We start from the raw sequence: 19293 nt of genomic DNA, 5'->3' as shown, positions 1-19293 counted from the left end.
GTTGCAAAGCAGGAAAGCAATTCAGCTAGAGTGTTCTTACCTGCATCACAAGCAAATTTTTTCTGATTTTTGCATGTAGCAAAACTGCAGAAAATAAAGGAAATAGTGTCTGCTTCATAATTGTGGACTATTTGGAGGTGTAAACCATGCAGGGGACATTGGGAACAAACAAGATTGAAGGCAATGAAATCATTTGTATGCTATTATCAACCAGTGCCTGTAAACAATTAACCATGCAAATGTAAATTGCTGTAAATTTCCATTAAGTTGTGGAGAGTGCTCCCAGACAGAATGCACCCTTGCTAAAAGGGAGCATGACAAAGTATTAGGTTTGTGATTTAGAGGAGGAAGTTTTGAAAGGACCTTGTAAATTCAGATTTTTGTTTTGCCCAGCTGCATAAGAAATTGTGCAAACTGAGAACTGGGTTACAAGTCTTCCTGTAAAATATGAAGCGAAGACAGTGGTTGTCGAATACTGTTTTGTATTAACAATGAGTTTTTGAGGCAGAGGTGAGAACTGCCGTCACAATTCACCTGGGACTGAAAATCACAGGAAGTTAATATAGAATTTCAATTGCTTTACATGAGCTGAGGTACAGTTTCCTCAGCATGTTCCTGGCGCTTTACCCACTTTCACTGAAAGGATTCTAAAGGAGGTTGGGTTTTGTTCCTGGGGAAGCCCAAAACAGACAGAATGCATTGGTGGATCTGGTTCAGTACTTGCCTCCAGTTAACTTTGGCAGATTCAAATGAGCCATTGCTGCAACCAAAGCAATCTAATCCAGTCTAGTCCTAGTATCCCTGGCGTGTAGTAATTTTATGTTAGTGGAAATGCAATGTACTAATGCTAATGTACAGAAAAGTCCCATTCAGTCTTTGGGCAAAGACAGTAATAAATCATAAATCAGACAGTACCAAAAGTGAAGTTGATTAGACGGCATTGACCACTAAAGATGCTTACCCATAATTAACACAAAAGCCACAGCCCCTGCTGGGTGCAAGGGAAGTGATACCCATAGTACAAGGTAACAGAGAGCAGCCCTAGGCAGTCAAACAGGTTGTAAAGATTTACATTAAGAAAACGTACACCCAAATGTACTAGTGGACTTCTTGCACATTTTAAAAACTCTGTGCATCTATGATCTGATGCGGTCAAAAAGGTTTCACAACACATCTAAGAGCAGAAAATTGCTTAAGCATTTGGGTGACCAAGAGGAATTTTTTAGAAACCCAGGAATATGCCCTGGCCCAAAGCTGCTGCCCAGTAACCACGTGCTGGATACACTCCACTGCATTTGTACCAAAGCTGAGCACCATGAGGTTGGCATCCTGAGCTAGTACAGAGAGCTGGAAGAACATTCTTGCTACCCAATCATTCAGTTGCTTTGCCATGACCTGGATATAAATGTTTCCAAGCGTTCAGATGAAAGCTGAAGCATGCATTAAAGGAATTCCCATACATTAAGGCCACAGCTAGCAGCCTTCTTACAAGAGCCAATCTAGAGTCATGAAACTAACACTAGCTCACTAATATCAGCAATGAATGCAGAGCAGCTGGGGCTTAAAGGTCATGACATTTCACCAGAGGGACCACGAGCAGTCAAGAAGTAACACAGCAATGCCACAACCAAGAGATCCAACTTAGCCCAGTGACCTGGAGATAACAAAACCTTTTTAGAGATGCCCCTAAAAAGACTGCTATCAATACACACCATTTTGAAAGATACAGGAAACTATGCTTACAGACAGGATAACTGTTACTTCACGATTCAGGGTGTGGTAGAGGCATGGAGAGGAGAAGGTGGTCAGGTAATTCAGGCATGAAGAGAGTAAGGAGCTTCAGGCAGGTGGGAGGGGAGTCTGATGTGTGGTCAGCTGAAGGAATTAAAGACTGAAGGAGAAGGCAGAAGGAAATGGATGGAGCCCCTCACCCTTTCACACTAGGAGCATCCGAATAAAGATGTTGCATTCTGATCACCTCAGAGAAAAGCAGCATTTCTAATTTCTGGATCTGGCTAACTTTGAAGACATTGGACCTTGCAGGTGCAAGTTCTTTGTCCAGCAATGGTAGGTTTTGCTTTTTTTAAGAATTAATGATTTTGTGTTTGCTTATTTCTCTGTCTTAGCGTAAGAAATCTACATATAGCAAAGATGTTAATGTAGAGCAGTCAGGTCTGAGGAAATTTCTATCAATTAGTGTTTATGGGTAGTGCTGTCAAAATTCCGTTTCTTGTAAAGGATGGGTGTGTAATTCCTACCAGGCTTTCTCCAGAGACTGGAAATCTTGATTTATGGGAGTAGTTTTGGTAAGTACTAGAAGTTCAGTAGTAATGGCTTTACTAACGTTTATAGAGGATATATGCGAAAGAGCTATGGGCATACCAGAAAATGAAAATAGAGAAAGGAAAAAATAAGCCTGCATGTTACTGAGGGGTAACAGTAGATGACAAACCACAAGTAGATATCCAGTCGCTGTACTGTGCTGGAGAGGAAAGAGAAGGCAAACGGGGCATACAAACGGGAGCAGACTACAAGATACATATGTCCTCGTAGTACTCGGTACCATGAAGCTCTCGGTCTCGCTGGTTTAGATCTTCATCTATTACAGGAGTCCTCAAACTACGGCCCGCAGGCTGGATACACCCCCCCAGGGTCCTCAATCCGGCCCCCGGTATTTACAGACACCCCCCCGCGGGGGGGTTGGGGGGTGGGGAAACCAAGCAGCCGCAGATGGCTGCCTGCCACTGCATCCGTGTGCCGGCCCCCTGGTTAAAAAGTTTGAGGACCCCTAATCTATTACCACAGTATCATGTTGTTTCCTGGGACACCCTCTCCTAGGGAAGGTGTTTCTGGTTTTGCTCTAGCCAGAGGCAGTAAATGTCAGCCTCCCCAGGGCATATCATGTACCAGCAGATCTGCCAGGTGAATTGTCACAGCGCCGAAAATGGATGCTCACAGCAGCGCTCTGGCTCCCTGGCTGTGCTGTTGCAAACCCAGCTGTTCGCAGGCAAGGAGAGGGGCCTTCAAAACACTCATGTCTGCTTTACAATCAGTGTGCTGGTTTTTGTTTTGATTTCTCCCTTGAACGCTTGGGGTACTTGTTTTTGGTGAGTTCTGGGGACTAGAAGTTGCAGTAGAAGGAATATAAAACCTGAAAGACTCTTCAAATAACTTAACCAAAGCTGCTGCATGAAAACAAGTCTCAGGTCTCATGCTAACAGTTACTGTAACATTTGGCCTTTCTGAAATTTGAAGCTATTTTTCAGGTTCGGTAGCAGAAATGTAAAGGTTCCAGGTAATTAGGGGGAGGTTTCCCTACCCCTTCAGGTGATGCCGAAGTGGTTTACGATGCTTTTGTACAAGTGCAGTCTTAGCTACAGCTGCCAGTGTGCTTATTCCTTTTCCTTCTGAGCTCAGACTCTACAAGGAGAAAAGGAAAGTCACCGTGTTAAAAGAAACCCAGATGGCCAAAACCATACCAGTTGTGGAAAACCACAGCCCAAAAGACAGCCCCAGGAATACAAGGAAGATTGCCCAGCATGGCAGCAAAAGCTCTTAAGAGTCATTTTCAAAACCAGATCAACACTGAGGCTTAAGATACTTCTTTAAGTGCTGCAGCGCTTTATCTTTATGCAAACTGAAAGGTACTGTGACACATGAGAGTGAAATAAATGGGTTTCTGTGAATTGTAGAGATGGGGTAGGGTGGCAAGAAATAAATTATTTTCACATATCTTTGGTATTTTGATACTTGACTCTACTTGCTTAGCACATTACTCTTTTCAGCATTAATAAATGATAAATGCAGCCTGGAAATAATTTATCTATTAATTCTGTATCTCTCTGGAGCCCACAAAATCACAAGCGCATGAATTCTAAACACATTTTCAATTACTAAATCTTAATGGAATTCTTAACCTGCTTTGTAGTTGGAATTATTCAACACGCAGTTCAAAAGCCATGCCAGTGTGGCAGGACACTAACCAGCACACATCAGAATCACAATGTGATGCAGCACAGGGATTAGCTGGAAATTGAATGAGAAACCCACATTCTTCATGGATTTGTGGTGTTTATGCTGATTTCTGTGCCTAAGAATCTTCAGCAAACCTCTTCCTCGAACAAGTTTAACTTGTCCTAATTAACTACAGCTCTGCTGTCCTAAAGCAGGTTAATTTTAGCTGTGGAGAATGACTGTCAGCTTTTTGGATGGTAGATTAGATAATGGGAATGGTGTGATTAGATAACGGTAATGACTGTTTGTGCTCCCTTAAAGTAAGGGAGATGTTGCTTAACTGCAACTGACAAATGGCTATTGCTCAAATTCATGAAATTTTAAATCTTGAACGAGATGCTTGTGAATGCCTTGGGGTCACATAAACTCTTCTAAACCAATACATAACCATGTTTTACAGTGACTGAATGTTCAAACCTTTCAATCGTCACAAGATTTATGGTTCTTCCTTTTAAATTTTCAACCTAATGTCTCTGAATGTTTCATTCTGAGTATGTTTCTATGGTTCTGGAGAAGACTTCCAGTTCATGAACTACAGGCACAAAGAGTTTCAAGGCGAAGAAAACTGCCCTTATTATGCAAAGGCTCTTCCTGCAATGCAAGAGTCCTTGTTAAAGTGTAGGAGATTTGGGGCTTTTATATTCATGGACTGACACCAAACATGTACTAGAAAATCACGCTGCTTTAGTGGCATAGAACCAAAAGATTTCTCTCTTAGGAGCTTCTTGCGATGAAGAGCATGATTTAGATGGTGGGCTTTGCAACAGGCAACTCTAAAGTCAAAAGCTGTTTTGAAAATAACTTAAGACATGAAGTGTCTGAAAACAGGTCTGTTTGCAACTCTGCAAGCAAAGAGATGCTTGATTTGGGGCTGATGTAAAAAACCTGTTTTTTCTTTTTGTAAGAGCTTGTTGCTAGTCATCTTAGACTGGACAGTTCCTTTGAACATTCTCTTAATATGTGATTATAACTGCTGAAATACAGCATAAAAGGAACATGTAATTGAATCAGAGTATTGAAGTCTAGCTAAATGTCTCACCACCTTTCTCATTCTTTTATACATACTTTCCAAGAGCAAGAAACAGAAAAAAACCCCAATGGAATCCCTTCCCATATATACTACTTAGAGCAACCATTTTGTATAGGGAGCACTGCAGAGCTTTGCCTTACGGTAGCCACCAGCAGACAAGGACAGATGCAGATTTATAAAGCTTTTATTTATATTTTTTTCCAAAGTAATAGAATTGAAACATTTCTGGAAAAGCATGTGGTTTGACAAAACAAGATTTATGAAATACTCATTCAATACCAAAGGAAAAAAGGTAATGGGCAGGAGAAGTTACACAGAAGTATTTTTCTTCATATTTTTCCCACTGGCAACCTACATCAGAGAAACAAAAAGGATTACTTTGTAAAATGGTAGCATGCTAGTGTCTTTACTGTACTATACGTTACTTTTTGTATGTAATGTAATGGCAGATGGTAAACCATTAGAGAAAGCAAACAGCTGGCGGTTAAAGGGAAGCTAGGTGATTTTTTGAGTTGAAGGAGTTAAATGGGTGGAAGGGTGGGCAGGGAGGGGTAGCTAGCTAGCTAGCTGACCCGATATATATGCGTTATTATTGTTACCTACCACGTGTTAAACGCCAATTCCTAATGTGGCTCTGCTCTGGACTATTAGGTTTGCACCCTAGAAAAAGGAACACAAACAGTTGTGAGAGAGAAACCAAGGGAGCAAAGTATGTAGTGCTTGAGCAAGAACTTTTATAAATTCGAACTTGTGTCTGCCTTATGGTTTAATGGATAATTCTAATGGTACTTCCTAACCTTAGAATCTGTGGGCTTCTGTATGATGGGTATCTTTCAATTTTGCAAAGGTAGAAAATAAACTTTTAGAGTGAATTAGAGATAAAATACTTTCCTAAGTCTTCGTAATATATTTACCTATGCAATTCTTTGGTTACAAATAAAAAAGGATTCAATCGATTAGCAGTCTTAGATATTAGTAATACGGTTCCATGCCTCAAATGATATTGAGGTTGCTGCTGGAAACTGCCATTTATACTTTCTGTAAATGCTTTGCACTTGCTCAGCAATACAGCTACAGATAAACTTCTCCTGTGGTTATTTCAGACACAAGTAAATGTTGAATGAATGAATGTATATTTATGATGGATGAATTTGGAAAAAAAATACTGAGTGACTGTTCATAAGACATAATCAGCTGGGTTGCCCTTGCCAGTATATCTATATTTGCTAGGCACCTCTGATAATTGATCCAGATGCACTTTTTACTGGTAATCCTTCAGAGTTCTGTAAAAATCTGTAGCACAAAAGGAAGTTTACATATGCTAGAGATAAAGTTTAAATTCTACACATACATACTTTTCAACTGTGGCTTGTTGATATTGAACTCTTCCAGACAAGGCCCTAAAGAACCTTATCTAATCTAGATTTCAGCTGCACTTTGAGCAGATGGCTGGACTACATTACCTCCAGACAACTCTTCCGAATGGAATTGTTCAATGACTATAATCCGAACAGTCAAGATATATGTTATGCTCTGCAGGCAAATTTACTGTAAGGGCACGGGGACAAGTAACCATAGCGCTTTGCAGCATGACTTTCATAGTACAGTTTCCTAGCGTGTTTCTTGTATGTTTTTTGTTTTGGGTTGGTTTTTTTTTTTGTTAAAGGAGATAGGAAATACCTCTTCCCCAAAGCATGTGTCAATATCGGATTGCTTGCAGCACTTCTCTACCATGGCAGTGAAACCTTCAGCAATTGTCTTTATTTGTTCTTCTGTCATCTGGGGCTTGCGTTTAATGAGGTTGACAAGCAATCTGAAAACAAAGCCAAAATACACAGTTAACACTACCTGTCCTAGTTTGATTTCCCAATTTAAAATACATCATTCTATGCAGGTACAGCTCATTTATGAGTTGGGTTTTTTTTGTCATGCCTAGAGGAGTCTGTGCCCACTGGTGACTCCAAACTCCCAGTCCACCTCAACCATCTGTTCATTTTCTGTTATCCCAGTTACAGGTGGGGAAAAAACTTGTTGTAATGGTCTGCATGTTGTTTTAATTAAAAGTGCATCTTTAAACTTGCGCTGGCAGTGGACCTATGTGAAACTGGTCAGTTAAGGCACCGATCTAATTTTAAGAAAATACCCTATTTTGCCTCTTCCAGACTACACAATGCTATGCACTGACAAGCTCAGTACAAACATGTAGTTCCACCTGGTTTTCTCTCTGTTGCTAGTGAAGTCCCAGTCAGGTGACCAAACAGGGGGGTTGTAGCTTCCCTCTGTCCCCTCTAAAGTGTTACACTTCGGAAGTTTTTCTACAAGGTATTTTAAGCTTACTTCATCTGCCCTAATTCCTGTTCAGCAGGAGTAGCAGTGCACAATTTTTCATCGAAGCTGAACATCTCGGGGTCAAATGCTGGAGGCACGTATTTGGTATCTACTCCCATAGCAGTGAAGCATGGTCTCCTGTAAGCATAGGAGTCGCTGCAGCAATGTGAAACGTTGTCATTTATAGGTGTGGTCTCCTGCCTCCTGCACATATCCTGGATCACAATGCTCAGCTGTAAAGTGAAGGAAAGAAGGACAGATGGGAGTTACACCTTCTACAATAACAGAAGAAATGTGTGATGTTTGTGTCACAATAGCACAGGTGGAAGTGGAAGCTCTCAGACCTAACCACCTGCTCAGAAATGGCATGGACTTAAAATTTAAAAGAAATACATATTCCTGGAGTTGGGGATTTCTTAATCTGCAAACAGTCTGTCCATTGGGCTGCAATCTGTTAAGTACACTGGGGGTTTTGGACTGTTTAGCTTTTCCAAATGCAAGTTGCCACAGACCCAATCAACTTTTTCTTTCTGAGGCAGGCCAAAGTTTAGCTGAAATTTTCACAAGCTACCATCAGACAACTGTTTAGGTTACCACACCCATTTAAAAGGAACTGACTTCAAAGTCTGTTAGGTAGATGCTTAGCTTGGGGTTTAAGAAAATCACCATGAGTTTACAATTGCACAGCAAGCATTTGACGGTTTGGAGAACAGAAGAAATCTCCAAGAGGAGTAGAGAGGATAAAAAAATGTGCTCACAAATCCCTCAGAACAAGGTAGGCGCTTGTCTTCAGGAAGCTGGCAGCACTTGGTACCAACGGCTGTCATTTTCTTTCCAATTTCAAGCAAGGTATCAGTTGTCACCTGAGGCATTTTCTTAGTGTAGCGGATCAGAATTCTGAAAAAGTTGTATCAAAATCACTGTTTGCTCACATTTGAAGAACGCTCTACTGTGCTAGACTACTGAAGTGGAAATAGAAGTGAAGAGCAAATAAATGTGCCCAAAGCAGCCAGCATCCATGTCTACACTCAAGAATATTTGTCAGAAAGTACTTACGCTTTTAAAAAGTCTTTCTCGCCATGGGTGGTGAAAAGCTCACAATTTGTCTTTACAACATCCTGAGTTTCTTTGATATGCTTGTTCAAATCCTCTTGCTGCAAAAAAGTATAAATTTATTAGTAACATTAGAGCAGGATGTCCTGCTAACAGTCATCAAATATATATTTTGACCTTTTCTAAATCTTATTAGCCAAAAGATACCTGTTTTGCAAGACTAAGCACTTCCATATAGCTTGGATGGTGTAGGGAGGACTTGATTCTCATATAAATCTTAAGTTCTAACAGAAATTCTGTTAAGAAGGCAGCAAGATTTTTGAAATTTAAATTAATTACCTATTGGACTTACTTTCTAGACAATGAGGTTTTTCTTGTTTGTTTAAATTGGGTGAATATTTTTCAAGTGCAGGACTATTGGTTTTGAGGGGAACATCCTCTTCCTATTCCTTGGCCAAAGTTAAGCGACTCAACTTGTGCTGTAACTTTTGTGCAGTTCAGGTGAAGACTGGGAGACCTAAGTTAAGGCATCTTTATGTGAGCTGGCCATGTAGGTTCCCATCACAACCCATGAGCAGTCATACTCAGTGTAGGCAGTGGAGCCCAGAGAATAATTCAGCTCCCCAGCTATTAATCATCTTCTTCAGTACAAGCAGAATCACTTCTGAGAGACAGAGGCAACAGGCAGATGAGTGAGACTAGTCTGAAATGTCATAAGGTGACCAATGAAGTTACTCTGTGATCTAAGAAGTCCTTGTCACGGACCCTGGACTGCTTCATCTCCCACCAGAACGCGAATTTCCCCTGGGATTAGTCTCTCAAAATGCTCTCTGTCTGCTCTTCTAAACAAGCTTCTCGACTCGACCATTTTGTGATGGGTACCAACCAAGCATTCCAGTTATCTGCAAACAAAGCTTTGCACTTACAGCTTTTCCGATGCACTCAGCAGGGTTGTCTGTTTTGCAGCACTTCTCCAGGACTGTTTCATATCCCTTAGTAACTCTCAGAATCAGCTGTGTTGAGAACTCGGGGTGTCTTCGTGAGTATTCATAAACAAACCTGAAAGACACACAAGCAGATAGAATTAGAGCTCACCAATAATGTGCTGCTTCCTTCATGCACAACACAGTAATTGACAATGACAGTTACCCAGATGAGATCAAGCAAGTTGGGCAATCAGCTTGGAATGCTGTTTTTTTGTTTTAGTAGATTTTTTTTTTTTTGGTTGTTCCATTGTCTGCCAACAGGGCAAATATGAGAGGAACAAAGCAGCTCCCTGTGACAGAATACTTCTTAAGCAGATGTACGTGGGCATGCACAAAGCCCTCAATAAAAGAAAGGCACTGATAAATTCAGCTTTGGTAAGTGGGACAATGCTGAACATTAACAGTCACAAAGCAACTATGAGAAACCAGGGATTCTACTAGGGCTGAAGTTACATTAGTTACACTGGACTTCTGTGTGGTCATCTCTTTTCTCCATATGTATTTGAGACACCCAAGATGACAGGTTTTTCCAGCGGTGCAAAAGGCCACAGTCCAGAAAAGAGAGAGGATCATTTTCAGGAGCATTCAAATATAAGCATGCATGCTGTTGGCACTACTTACTCTGACAAGAACACATCGTGGTCTGCCTCAAAGCTTTTACACACTTCCTTATCTTGTATGTATTTTTCAACTAGTGAAGGAAGATCTTCAGGTTTGTCATCAAACTCTGCTTTGATAATGCACTGGCTTCGTTCCACAACTGGCTTCTCACAGCAGTGTTTGATTTTACTTGAGAAAACTTCTTGTTTAGAGCACATATAGGTCATCAGCTCTGCCTATAAAATGAAAACATTATCAGGCAAGCTATGAAATAATAATGTAAAGATAGATTTATCCATCTCTTTTCTCTTTTTCAGACTCTTCCCTTTTCATTCAGGGCACCTATTTGCTTAGCACTTTCCTGAAGAAATACTGTCTCCATACAAAGAGAAATAATCCAAGGAATGGGCACATCCTATGTGTGTCAATCACAATAGTCACAGGCACAGGGAAGGCTGTGTGCCACCCACCCCTGATCTTAGAAATTTTGACAAGCAAACTCTGGAAAGCCAGGGAAAGTCATTGAGTGGTCTGTCACAAGGATGCCTGATTGAACTTGTCAGTCCTACTAGGCGCTCTGTTCTGAGGCAGAGCAAAACATGAAAAACCCCAGAGCTTCATAAAGCCGGCACTGGACACTAGCTGGTTTTAATAGTGTGTCTCAGTTCCAGCCAGACAGGCAATATTTAAATCGTGTCACAATTGCACAGTTTTGCTAATCCTCCCATGAAAGCTGTTCTCTGGAGGTCATTGGCTCTGCAGGAAAACTGGACTAAAGGCAGTACATGCAACAGGACAACAAACACATGGTGGTCTTTTTGCCTCTGCTTTCTTTTGCTTTGCTTATGATTGATCTGAAGTGAGCAAGTACCATCAGACTGTCTCCCTGATACGTGTTTTGATTTCAACCAAGCACACGCATGCGCTATACTGTACGGAACAGCTCCTTGCTCTCATGATCTTAAAAGGCCAGATCCAGAACTGGCCCAAAACCTAGTTCCAGTAGCAGTCATCTGAGCTGGCCATAAGTTTGTCAATGACTGAGGAACCTTCCAGCAGTGTTGAGTACAAGATCCCTGGACTGTGAACGAATAGCTGCACAAATTACTGTTTTCCTAAACACTTTTCTAATATGTAAACATTTTTGAAAAATACTTGACTTACCCTGTCATCCATGCACTCTACCATGTCCCCTTCACAGCACTCCTTGTAGATACCCTTAATATCCTGTAGAATTTTAGTAATTTCTGAGAATGGAGCCTTGGGATATTTCTGACCCAGGAGAGCAAGTTTACTAGGTGAAAAACAAGAAAAATACACTTGTTTTAAAGCTTGGTATTGAATAGAAACCTTGCAAGTCACTAACACTTACAATACTGCAGATCTTCATTGTTTCAAGTAAATATTAATTCATTCTTCTCATCTAACTTCTGATGGCTAGAAAAAAAGGGCATCGACACCTGCACCAGTAACCCAGCACTCCTTTAAAATAGGCAGAAAGAACAGAAGAACCACAAACTTGTTTCTATCTGAGCTGTCTGTGTAAGATTCACACCCCAGAATTCCCCATCGCTCTTGAGTGACTGTAAAGCATCTTTAGGTTACTTAGCACAGATGTATATAATCCTAATCTAAACCTTTAAATCAAAGCTGACGTATCTGGTAAGGTAAATCCTAGTCAATGTTAGTTAGACTAGGCACAGAATGAAAGTGTCTGTGCTTAAGCAGATGATCCACTTACTAAAAAGTATTTTTTTAATCTTAAAAATGCACCTTTGACAACAACTGTGATTATGCCGGTTTGACTCTTTGATTGCTTTAAGGTTCAAACTAGCAACTTTGCTAATTACTGATGTGCCCGTTGTGAAAAGCTGTAGGTACTGAACAAGGCACAGCTCTCGCAAAACTAGATGAAACACACTGGAATCTCCAGTTCTGAGTGACACCCCATCAGTTAACTCCGCACCTCCTGGACTGGTTCTAGAGACAGTTTCATTTCTCTGTAGCTCGCATGGCTGATCTTTTTACTAGTACTCGCTATCAGCCTGGAATACGCAGGTTGCTCTTTGTGCCCAGTCTTTATGCAGAAGCCCCATCAGAATGAAGTTTTACATTTAAATAAATAGTCTAAGAAATCACTGTCGGTCTAGCATTGAAAGACTGACCTACTAATCTCTATTCTGTTAGGCAATAGTCCTTAGCCAAAAGTATTCTAGGAAGTACCCAAGTACTGTGAGTGCAGTTTTCAAACTGACCATATAGAAGTGAATTATATATGATGATGTTTTCCTCTTGAGCAGTTTTAGCTTTAGGTTAACAAGCCTACTTTTCATAAAAAACTGATTGGAACTTACTCTGCTTGGAAAGTTCTCTCACCAAACTTCTTGAGGATTCCACAAGAATACTGCTGCGTCACACTTACTTTATTGGCTTTTTCCCTTATGTCAGTTTCCTGTAGTAACAGGATGAACATTGTCACATTTAACAGATTACATCCAATGGACTGAGAAAAAAGCAAGTCTGAAAATCCCACTTTAGAAACAGCAGGTTCAGGTCCAGTTAGCTCTGATGAAAAGCTAAGCCAACTGAAAATCCCTTAGGCAGTCCTAACCAGTCTGCAAGCAGCATTTAACTTCTGGGCTATATATGACACCTTATGGTATGGCGCAATTCTTCTATAGACATGCTACTGTTCACGAAATACTTCAGTTTCAGTGAAACCCTATGGCAAGCTGTCTTGCAAAGCACCGCAGTGATTACACAGAAGTCACTGGGACTGAGTTTGAGACAAAGGGAAAGCCCGGCTCATGCCATGCTCAAGCTTAACATGAAATCTTGGCTACAGTTCTTTAAAAAACAAAGCTGTGTGGGTCATCTGCTTTTGATTCATAGGGCTAACACGTGACCATTCTCTACAAGTTCTTCATACAAAGGTGTGCATGAACAGGAAGATTTTACCTGTCTCACACTCTTTCTCCTCCATTTGCTTGGGTAACGAATAGGAAAGACCTCTCCTACACCCACACGTTGGATGTGGTGATGGCATGTTAGGCTGCCAAGTGTCTGCATTTCCCTAGCTCCTCTTTGCTAGCATGTCATCTTGCTGCAGTTTACCACAGATGAACAGTCCCAAGTGCTACACGTTATTTGGATTTGAAGCATCTGTGCAATACACACAGCTGCCTGATAATGTGTTAGCAGAGGGACAAGAAGACAGACGTAATTATCTACAGTTTGATTCTTTTGGATTTTTTTTACTTAAAAAAAATCAAAATATGATTCCTTTTTACCATGTTAGTTTCTATGAAGCCATATACAAATGTTTACTGAAAACCACCATGGGAAAGCACAATTTTGGAATTATAAGCTGTAATGTAGCCTTTTAAAGTCACTTCTTGCTTTAAAGAGAATTGCTGCTAAGATCAAATAGACTGATCACTTAGTTATCATCCACAGTGAAAAATTTAATATACCTTTTCATCCAAGCAAGCGTTGATATCAGCCTCTTTGCAACAGCCTTGAAGTGCATGTTCGTAGTCAGCAGCCAGACTGAGGATTGTTGGGGCATACAAGAAGGGGTTTCTTCTTGCAACAGTGTAGATGAAACTATAAGTAAAAGGAAAAGACAAGTTACCTATTCCAATGACAACAGCAAATGTCCTTAAATCTCTTACAGCTTCTATAACTTTTATTTCTAGTTTAGAAATGTAATCTACTTTCCTACCATAATGCCTGCTAATAGTAGATGTTCTGCTAAACCTCACTGTTTCCAAAGCAGGACTCAATAACAATGACAGAAGGATTAACTCCTTATATTGTCAGCCACCTAGTATGATGTACATATGCTTTTAAAAAATGCACTGTCAAATACTTGAAGATTCTGATTTTGAGTGTGAAAAATTAATCTGTGGCCATTTCACCAAGATTCTATTGCCTTTTTTTTTTTTTTTCTCTGTTATCTTTCTTTATCCTTTCTAGTTACGATTGGGGGTAGTGGGAAGCTGGAGTAAGTAAATTATTAAATCAGTATTGGGAACACTGTGATTTTTCAGGGTTTTTTGGGGGAAAAAAATGTCCTGCCAGATTTATAAACTGTGATCTCTTAAAGCCCATTTTTGAAGGGAAAAACCTGCTCTATCATGGAATGAAAAAACATGATCGGAGCTTTGGGTATATAGTGACTGAACAACTGTTTTACACATGCAGATATGAGGTTGAATACTTGCAATTTTTTCAAATGTCCTGCATGTCCACACACTCTCTGTGTAGCTTGGGAAACCCTCTTCTGCATGTCTAAATACTTAGACAGTACAAAATGGCTCTTTTTCTTACTGTCCCAGTAATGACACTCGGTTGTCCTGGTACTCCTTGCATATCACATCAGAAGCTGGTCTTTGGTATGGCGCAACGAAGTCTGGCTGGTGCACTTTAAACGACAGGAAGCACTCGTTCCGTTCAGGATCAGCCTTGCTGCAGCAGTCGGCCATCTCACCGTATGAGTCACGGAGCTTTTCTACTTGGCAGATTTCATCCAGGAAAATGGAGGGCTATAAGGGAGTTGCTGAGGGTCAGAATTATTGTTTATAGACAGTGTAATGCACAAGATATTTATCTGTAAAAGAAAACCCAGACTGAAATGTAAATATATTTTTACAGGATAAGATTTAGACCATAAATCAGAATGATCTAGTGTTTTCAACACAGTTTCATACATTTTGTTTTATGTAGTCCAATATCAAAACTGTTACAATGCTTTATTGAAAAATAAATTTTAATTGTAATTTAAAATACTTTGTGCAAGACGGTGATCTCCTTTTACTTATAATCTGACTAAACTTAATTTGTAGATGAATTGAAGCAAGACTTTATATTCTACTTGATGTTTTTAGGCAGAACTAATGTACTAATTTTATTTGATCTGAATGTTAGAGCTTGCAAGAACACAAGCACCTGACTTTCTGTAGGGCTGGGCTGAACCTGCTAGACATCCAGGGACCTTACGTACTTGCAAACTTCTTTTGCTACCTGGTCTTAGAGGAGTTGTTTTAAAACTTCTTCAACTAAGTACCTTCAATTAACACACACACCTTTTCAAGTCACCCCAGTGTGAAACCCCATACACTTTGGTCACTTTAATACCTAGAATTAGACCTATGTTTTACAGCTGGGGTATTTGCACTTATTTGTACTAAATGCTAAAGTTTCTTTCCAGGCAATGCTAAACTTAATGGGCCAAAGTCTGGTGTTTGGGCTCCAATACATGACTCCACAGATCATTTAGGCACTTCTGAAAGACAGAGTTTCAGAACCTGACAAAAATAAGTTCTTTGTTTCATCACCAAAATCTGGGCATTGGTCAATGATAACAGCAACGCCTGAAAGGATCAGGTATAAACCCTCACCAAGGATGATACTGGTGGCTGCACAGAATAAGGAGAAACACAATACCAAAGGATCCACTGCCTACCAGTGGTTTTGTGCACTCAGGAGCATCCTCGTTGGCCACACACTTCTGGGCCGTATCAACAACATCCTTCACCAGTTTAGACAGGCTTTCATAAGAACACTTCTGGAGATACTGAGCGAATGTGATCAGGGTACTGAAACAAAAAGCACATTTGGGAATATGGAGATAAGCAATGTAACAGTCAGTATTTGTGGAAGTTCTTCTGGATTCAAAATTGTTTGTTCAAATGACATGCACAAATGCTTAAACAGAGTACCACGAAGAGCGTAGTACCAGATCCTATATCCTTCCTCTTCTCACTCCCTTTCTAAAAAATGTTTTTAACCTTACTTCCCAAGAACAAAAGTCTTGAATAACAGATTAGAAAGAAAACAGAAAAGACTGTAATCTGAGTTCTCTGTCACTTTTATCAGCACATTCGTAAATGCCATAAACTAAGCTGTTTTTTGCCATTGCTACAAATTATTATCTTCAGGCTGCCTTCTATCAGTCCCCTGCCATTCCCAAAACCAGTTTCAAAAGGAAGTCACTAAACCGTGTCAGAAAACCTGTCACAGGTTTGGTTTTTTGAGGTTGGTGGTTTGTTGTTTTAGGGGGTTTTTTTGGTTATGTCTCAATGCAGCATAACTCTTCCACCTTAAGGTCATCAACACCGTATTATTCATGCCTGGTTTTTTTCATTTCACACAAGGAACATGTGTTTTCTCATCAGGGGAGTCTTTTTTCCCAGAGACCAAGAAAGTCATTGTGAGTTTTGCAGGTCTTAAAATACGTGTAGGCTTTATATACTAGCAGGAGGAAGGTCAACTCAATGCCAGGCTCCAGTCAGACAGATAGACTCTTCACTAGATCATACAGTGTGTTTCAGTTTCCCTTTTTTGTCCAATATCAACAGAGATGGAAAACAATCAGAAAATGGAAGATGACCATTCACTTACACTGCCTTAAATGTCTCTTCCTTCAAATCATTGTAGCGATGGGCAATCTCACTCTTGTGCTCTAGGAAGAAAAACAGAGAACGCTGGATGTTCGCTGTCACGCTGGCTGTGCTAGACCTCTCAAAGAATACATTCTGGGCACTTTGGGCCAGATTTTCGTAAGTGTTCAGCATTCACCCAGCTCTTAAGGGACTGATATAATTGTTCTGAAACAGACCAAGCAAATGCTGAGCACTCATAAAATCCCGTCTTCAGGTATACCATCCCAGGCAAGTTGTACTGCTGAAGCTTTCTTCAGGACACTTTGAGCTCTTTGTTGTCTCAGCTGACTGTTTTGGGCCATTTGTCTGCACATCCCTATCTCTTGCAGACACTCATCTTTCTGAAGGAATCCAAGCACATGATTTTTTAGGATTCTAATACAGTATTTTACTCTGTAACCATATACTTAATTCAAATATTCAAAACGACTGCTGTAGCTTACTGTTAAGGGTTAGCAAACATATCCTTTGCACAAACAATGTTATCATGTCTACACTACAAATAAAGGAATGCAGCTGCAGTTAATTAGAGCAGCCATTAGTAGAATTTTCTCTTTTTGAACACAAAATTAGTAACTTGGCAGTTTCGTATTCTTATTGCACCTAGTGCATATCATCTGCGCTCTTCATGAGAAGGAAAGCAATAAATCCCTTCATTTGGTTCTGACAGTAACAAATACAGGTTGCAGTTATAGCCTGCTCTTGGTGCAAAGACTCCCAACAAGATTTTCCCAACAGGTACTGCAGCATACAACCACACTAATGAATGAGCTACAATAGGGCGGTTGTTTTGTTCTAGAAACACCATTCAGGAGCATTCAGTAGAAACATGAAGGGTAATTCCTTTACGTAATGGAATATAACCATTTTGATAGTAAGGGTTTCAGTGCAGAAAATTGAATGTAAAGATTTTTCGGTGCTGTTTGCTAGCATTTCCAGACAGCTCCTGAGAACTCAGTTTTGTTAAATTTGGTTTTTTTCATGTTTCAAAGAAAAATAAAAGATACCAGTGGAAAAGTTTCTAGGACTACCTGCAGAAATATTTTTTGACCAAGGTCTAAATTTTTATAGTACAGGGAGAAATGACACAGTGAGGAGTTTTTTGCTAGCCTTCTTATAGCCAGCCTGAGATGTACATGTTGGGGGGTTTAACCTACTCGTGTGAAATGCATTGCCTTTAACTGGCAAGGAGCTTGCTTATGAAGTGCCATTCAAAAGACAGCACTTCCCAGCACAGTAACAGATTCTGAACAATCAACATCCCTTCACACACTACACTGATGTTGTAGAGGGATGTCACCCAACCTTCTTGCCCGGTTAAGTTGTCTTGAGTGTTCTACCCATCTCCTCACAATTTCTTCATTTAGTTTCTTTTCAAGTTAACAATTTTTTCTGTTCTCTTTGGATCAGTCTTGTGAGAATTGTCAGTGAAATTGCATCAAAGACATTAAATTGATATAACAAAGACTGCAAAGACAACTAATTAGTCTTTTCTTACCTGCATCTCGAGCAACTCTTTGCAGATTCCTGGATCTGGCAGAACTTAAGAGGAAAATAAATGAAATTAATGTTACCCACTTCATGGTTGCAGATTATGATGTGGGCTAAATTGCTCAGAAATGCTAGGACGATTGAAGGGAAAGCATTTGCTTATATACCCTTTACTATCTGTGTCTGTAAAATATTAACCATACAGCTGGCACTTGTAGATTTCCATTTGGTCTGAAGAACATTACAAAACTTGGACTGTCCTTGCCAAAAATGAATTTGATATTATTTGTTACTCTCAGCCTTTCTGTCCTGAAAAGGTTGAACCTTCCAGCACCCAAATAGATAAAGTTTTGCGTAAATTTCCTTATCAAATGACAAACAAGGAGTTCAAGGCATCAGACAAAAAAGTCACCAAGTCTTACCCTATAGCTGTGCTTTTTTTTTTTTTTTTTGCTAGTATTTGTTCAAAAACAAAGCAGGTTGGTATTGTACAGTAACAGTTTACCCAGATTGGAGGGACTCAGTCCACACACTCACTTGTAATTACAGAATTTTAATTTGAAATCACTGTACAAAGATGAGATGGCTCATCTAGACTTTGGTACTAAAAATACAAATTGGTGAAATACACCAACAAGCACAAAGACACAGGTAAAGGGCATCTCCAATTTCAATTGGCTTCCAAATTCTTATAGAAACAGAAGGTAGGAGTGTGGAATGGGTACCAAGGAACCTGAATGTCACAATATATGCAGCTTCAGAGCAGAACAATTTCATGGGTCTGTGTCAGTGTGTTGGAACTGACACTTTTACGCTGTAGAAGGCTGCATCTCACTCCAAATTTTGGCGTGTACACTTAGGGTAACATCCAAGAGGGAGGCTGCTCAAACAGCCAAAGGCTTTATTTGAGCACCTGATTTATTAGGTCCTGTACTTGTTTTCTGTGGATGCTGCCGTTCGCCGGGATCCTGAAAACTGCCAAATACATGTGTAAACATCTGGAAGTACTGTCATTTCATAACTTTTTACAATTCTTCATTTGCACTGAATCCTCCCCAGAGTAATCTCCTAATTAAGCTCCGCTCTTCTCCTTGACAACTTTCTATTGATTACTCGGTAACTTAGGAGCTCAGACACTGGAAGAATTATGATGTTTGCACAGAGCCCTGGACAGGGAACAAAATTGAAATTATTTTTCCAGAACACTCAGTAGGAGGCTTCAAAGAAAATAACAAGTATAAGGTTGGATCCTTACTGAGTGCAAAGTGATGTCGTTCCACAGTAGGAAATGCTCTGTTTAATGAATTTATCTCTCCAGTGGGTGGATGTTAACCCACAAAACTAT

At 40.1% G+C, this 19293-nt stretch overlaps 1 protein-coding gene across 1 annotated transcript; it reads right to left on the bottom strand.

Annotated features, from left to right (window-relative positions):
• Positions 1-5212: 5212 nt before the first annotated feature.
• LOC102051299 (albumin) lies at positions 5213-18091 on the bottom strand. The gene is made up of 15 exons (XM_014276875.3): positions 17956-18091; positions 16417-16477; positions 15479-15611; positions 14344-14558; positions 13485-13617; positions 12366-12463; positions 11176-11305; positions 10033-10247; positions 9352-9484; positions 8429-8526; positions 8131-8269; positions 7382-7605; positions 6725-6857; positions 5648-5704; positions 5213-5395 (listed from the first exon to the last, which is right to left on the bottom strand). The coding sequence occupies exons 1-14, from the start codon at positions 18038-18040 to the stop codon at positions 5654-5656; spliced, it is 1848 nt and encodes a 615-aa protein (XP_014132350.2). The 5' UTR covers positions 18041-18091; the 3' UTR covers positions 5213-5395; positions 5648-5653.
• Positions 18092-19293: the final 1202 nt, after the last annotated feature.

The sequence above is a fragment of the Falco cherrug genome, chromosome 1 (assembly GCF_023634085.1).
Source record: "Falco cherrug isolate bFalChe1 chromosome 1, bFalChe1.pri, whole genome shotgun sequence".
NCBI lineage: Eukaryota > Metazoa > Chordata > Aves > Falconiformes > Falconidae > Falco > Falco cherrug.
This window is presented reverse-complemented; position numbering and strand designations above follow the sequence as displayed.

Bases quoted from the DNA above. Each gene is read 5' to 3' on its own strand.
- LOC102051299 (XM_014276875.3), bottom strand. From the start codon at position 18,040: ATGAAGTGGGTAACATTAATTTCATTTATTTTCCTCTTAAGTTCTGCC. The intron at 10,248-11,175 runs GTAAGTCAAGTA...TTCATTTTATAG, and splicing joins TAGAGTGCATGGATGACAGG to GCAGAGCTGATGACCTATAT. The intron at 7,606-8,130 runs GTGAGCACATTT...TTCACTTTACAG, and splicing joins TACCTTGTTCTGAGGGATTT to CTGAGCATTGTGATCCAGGA.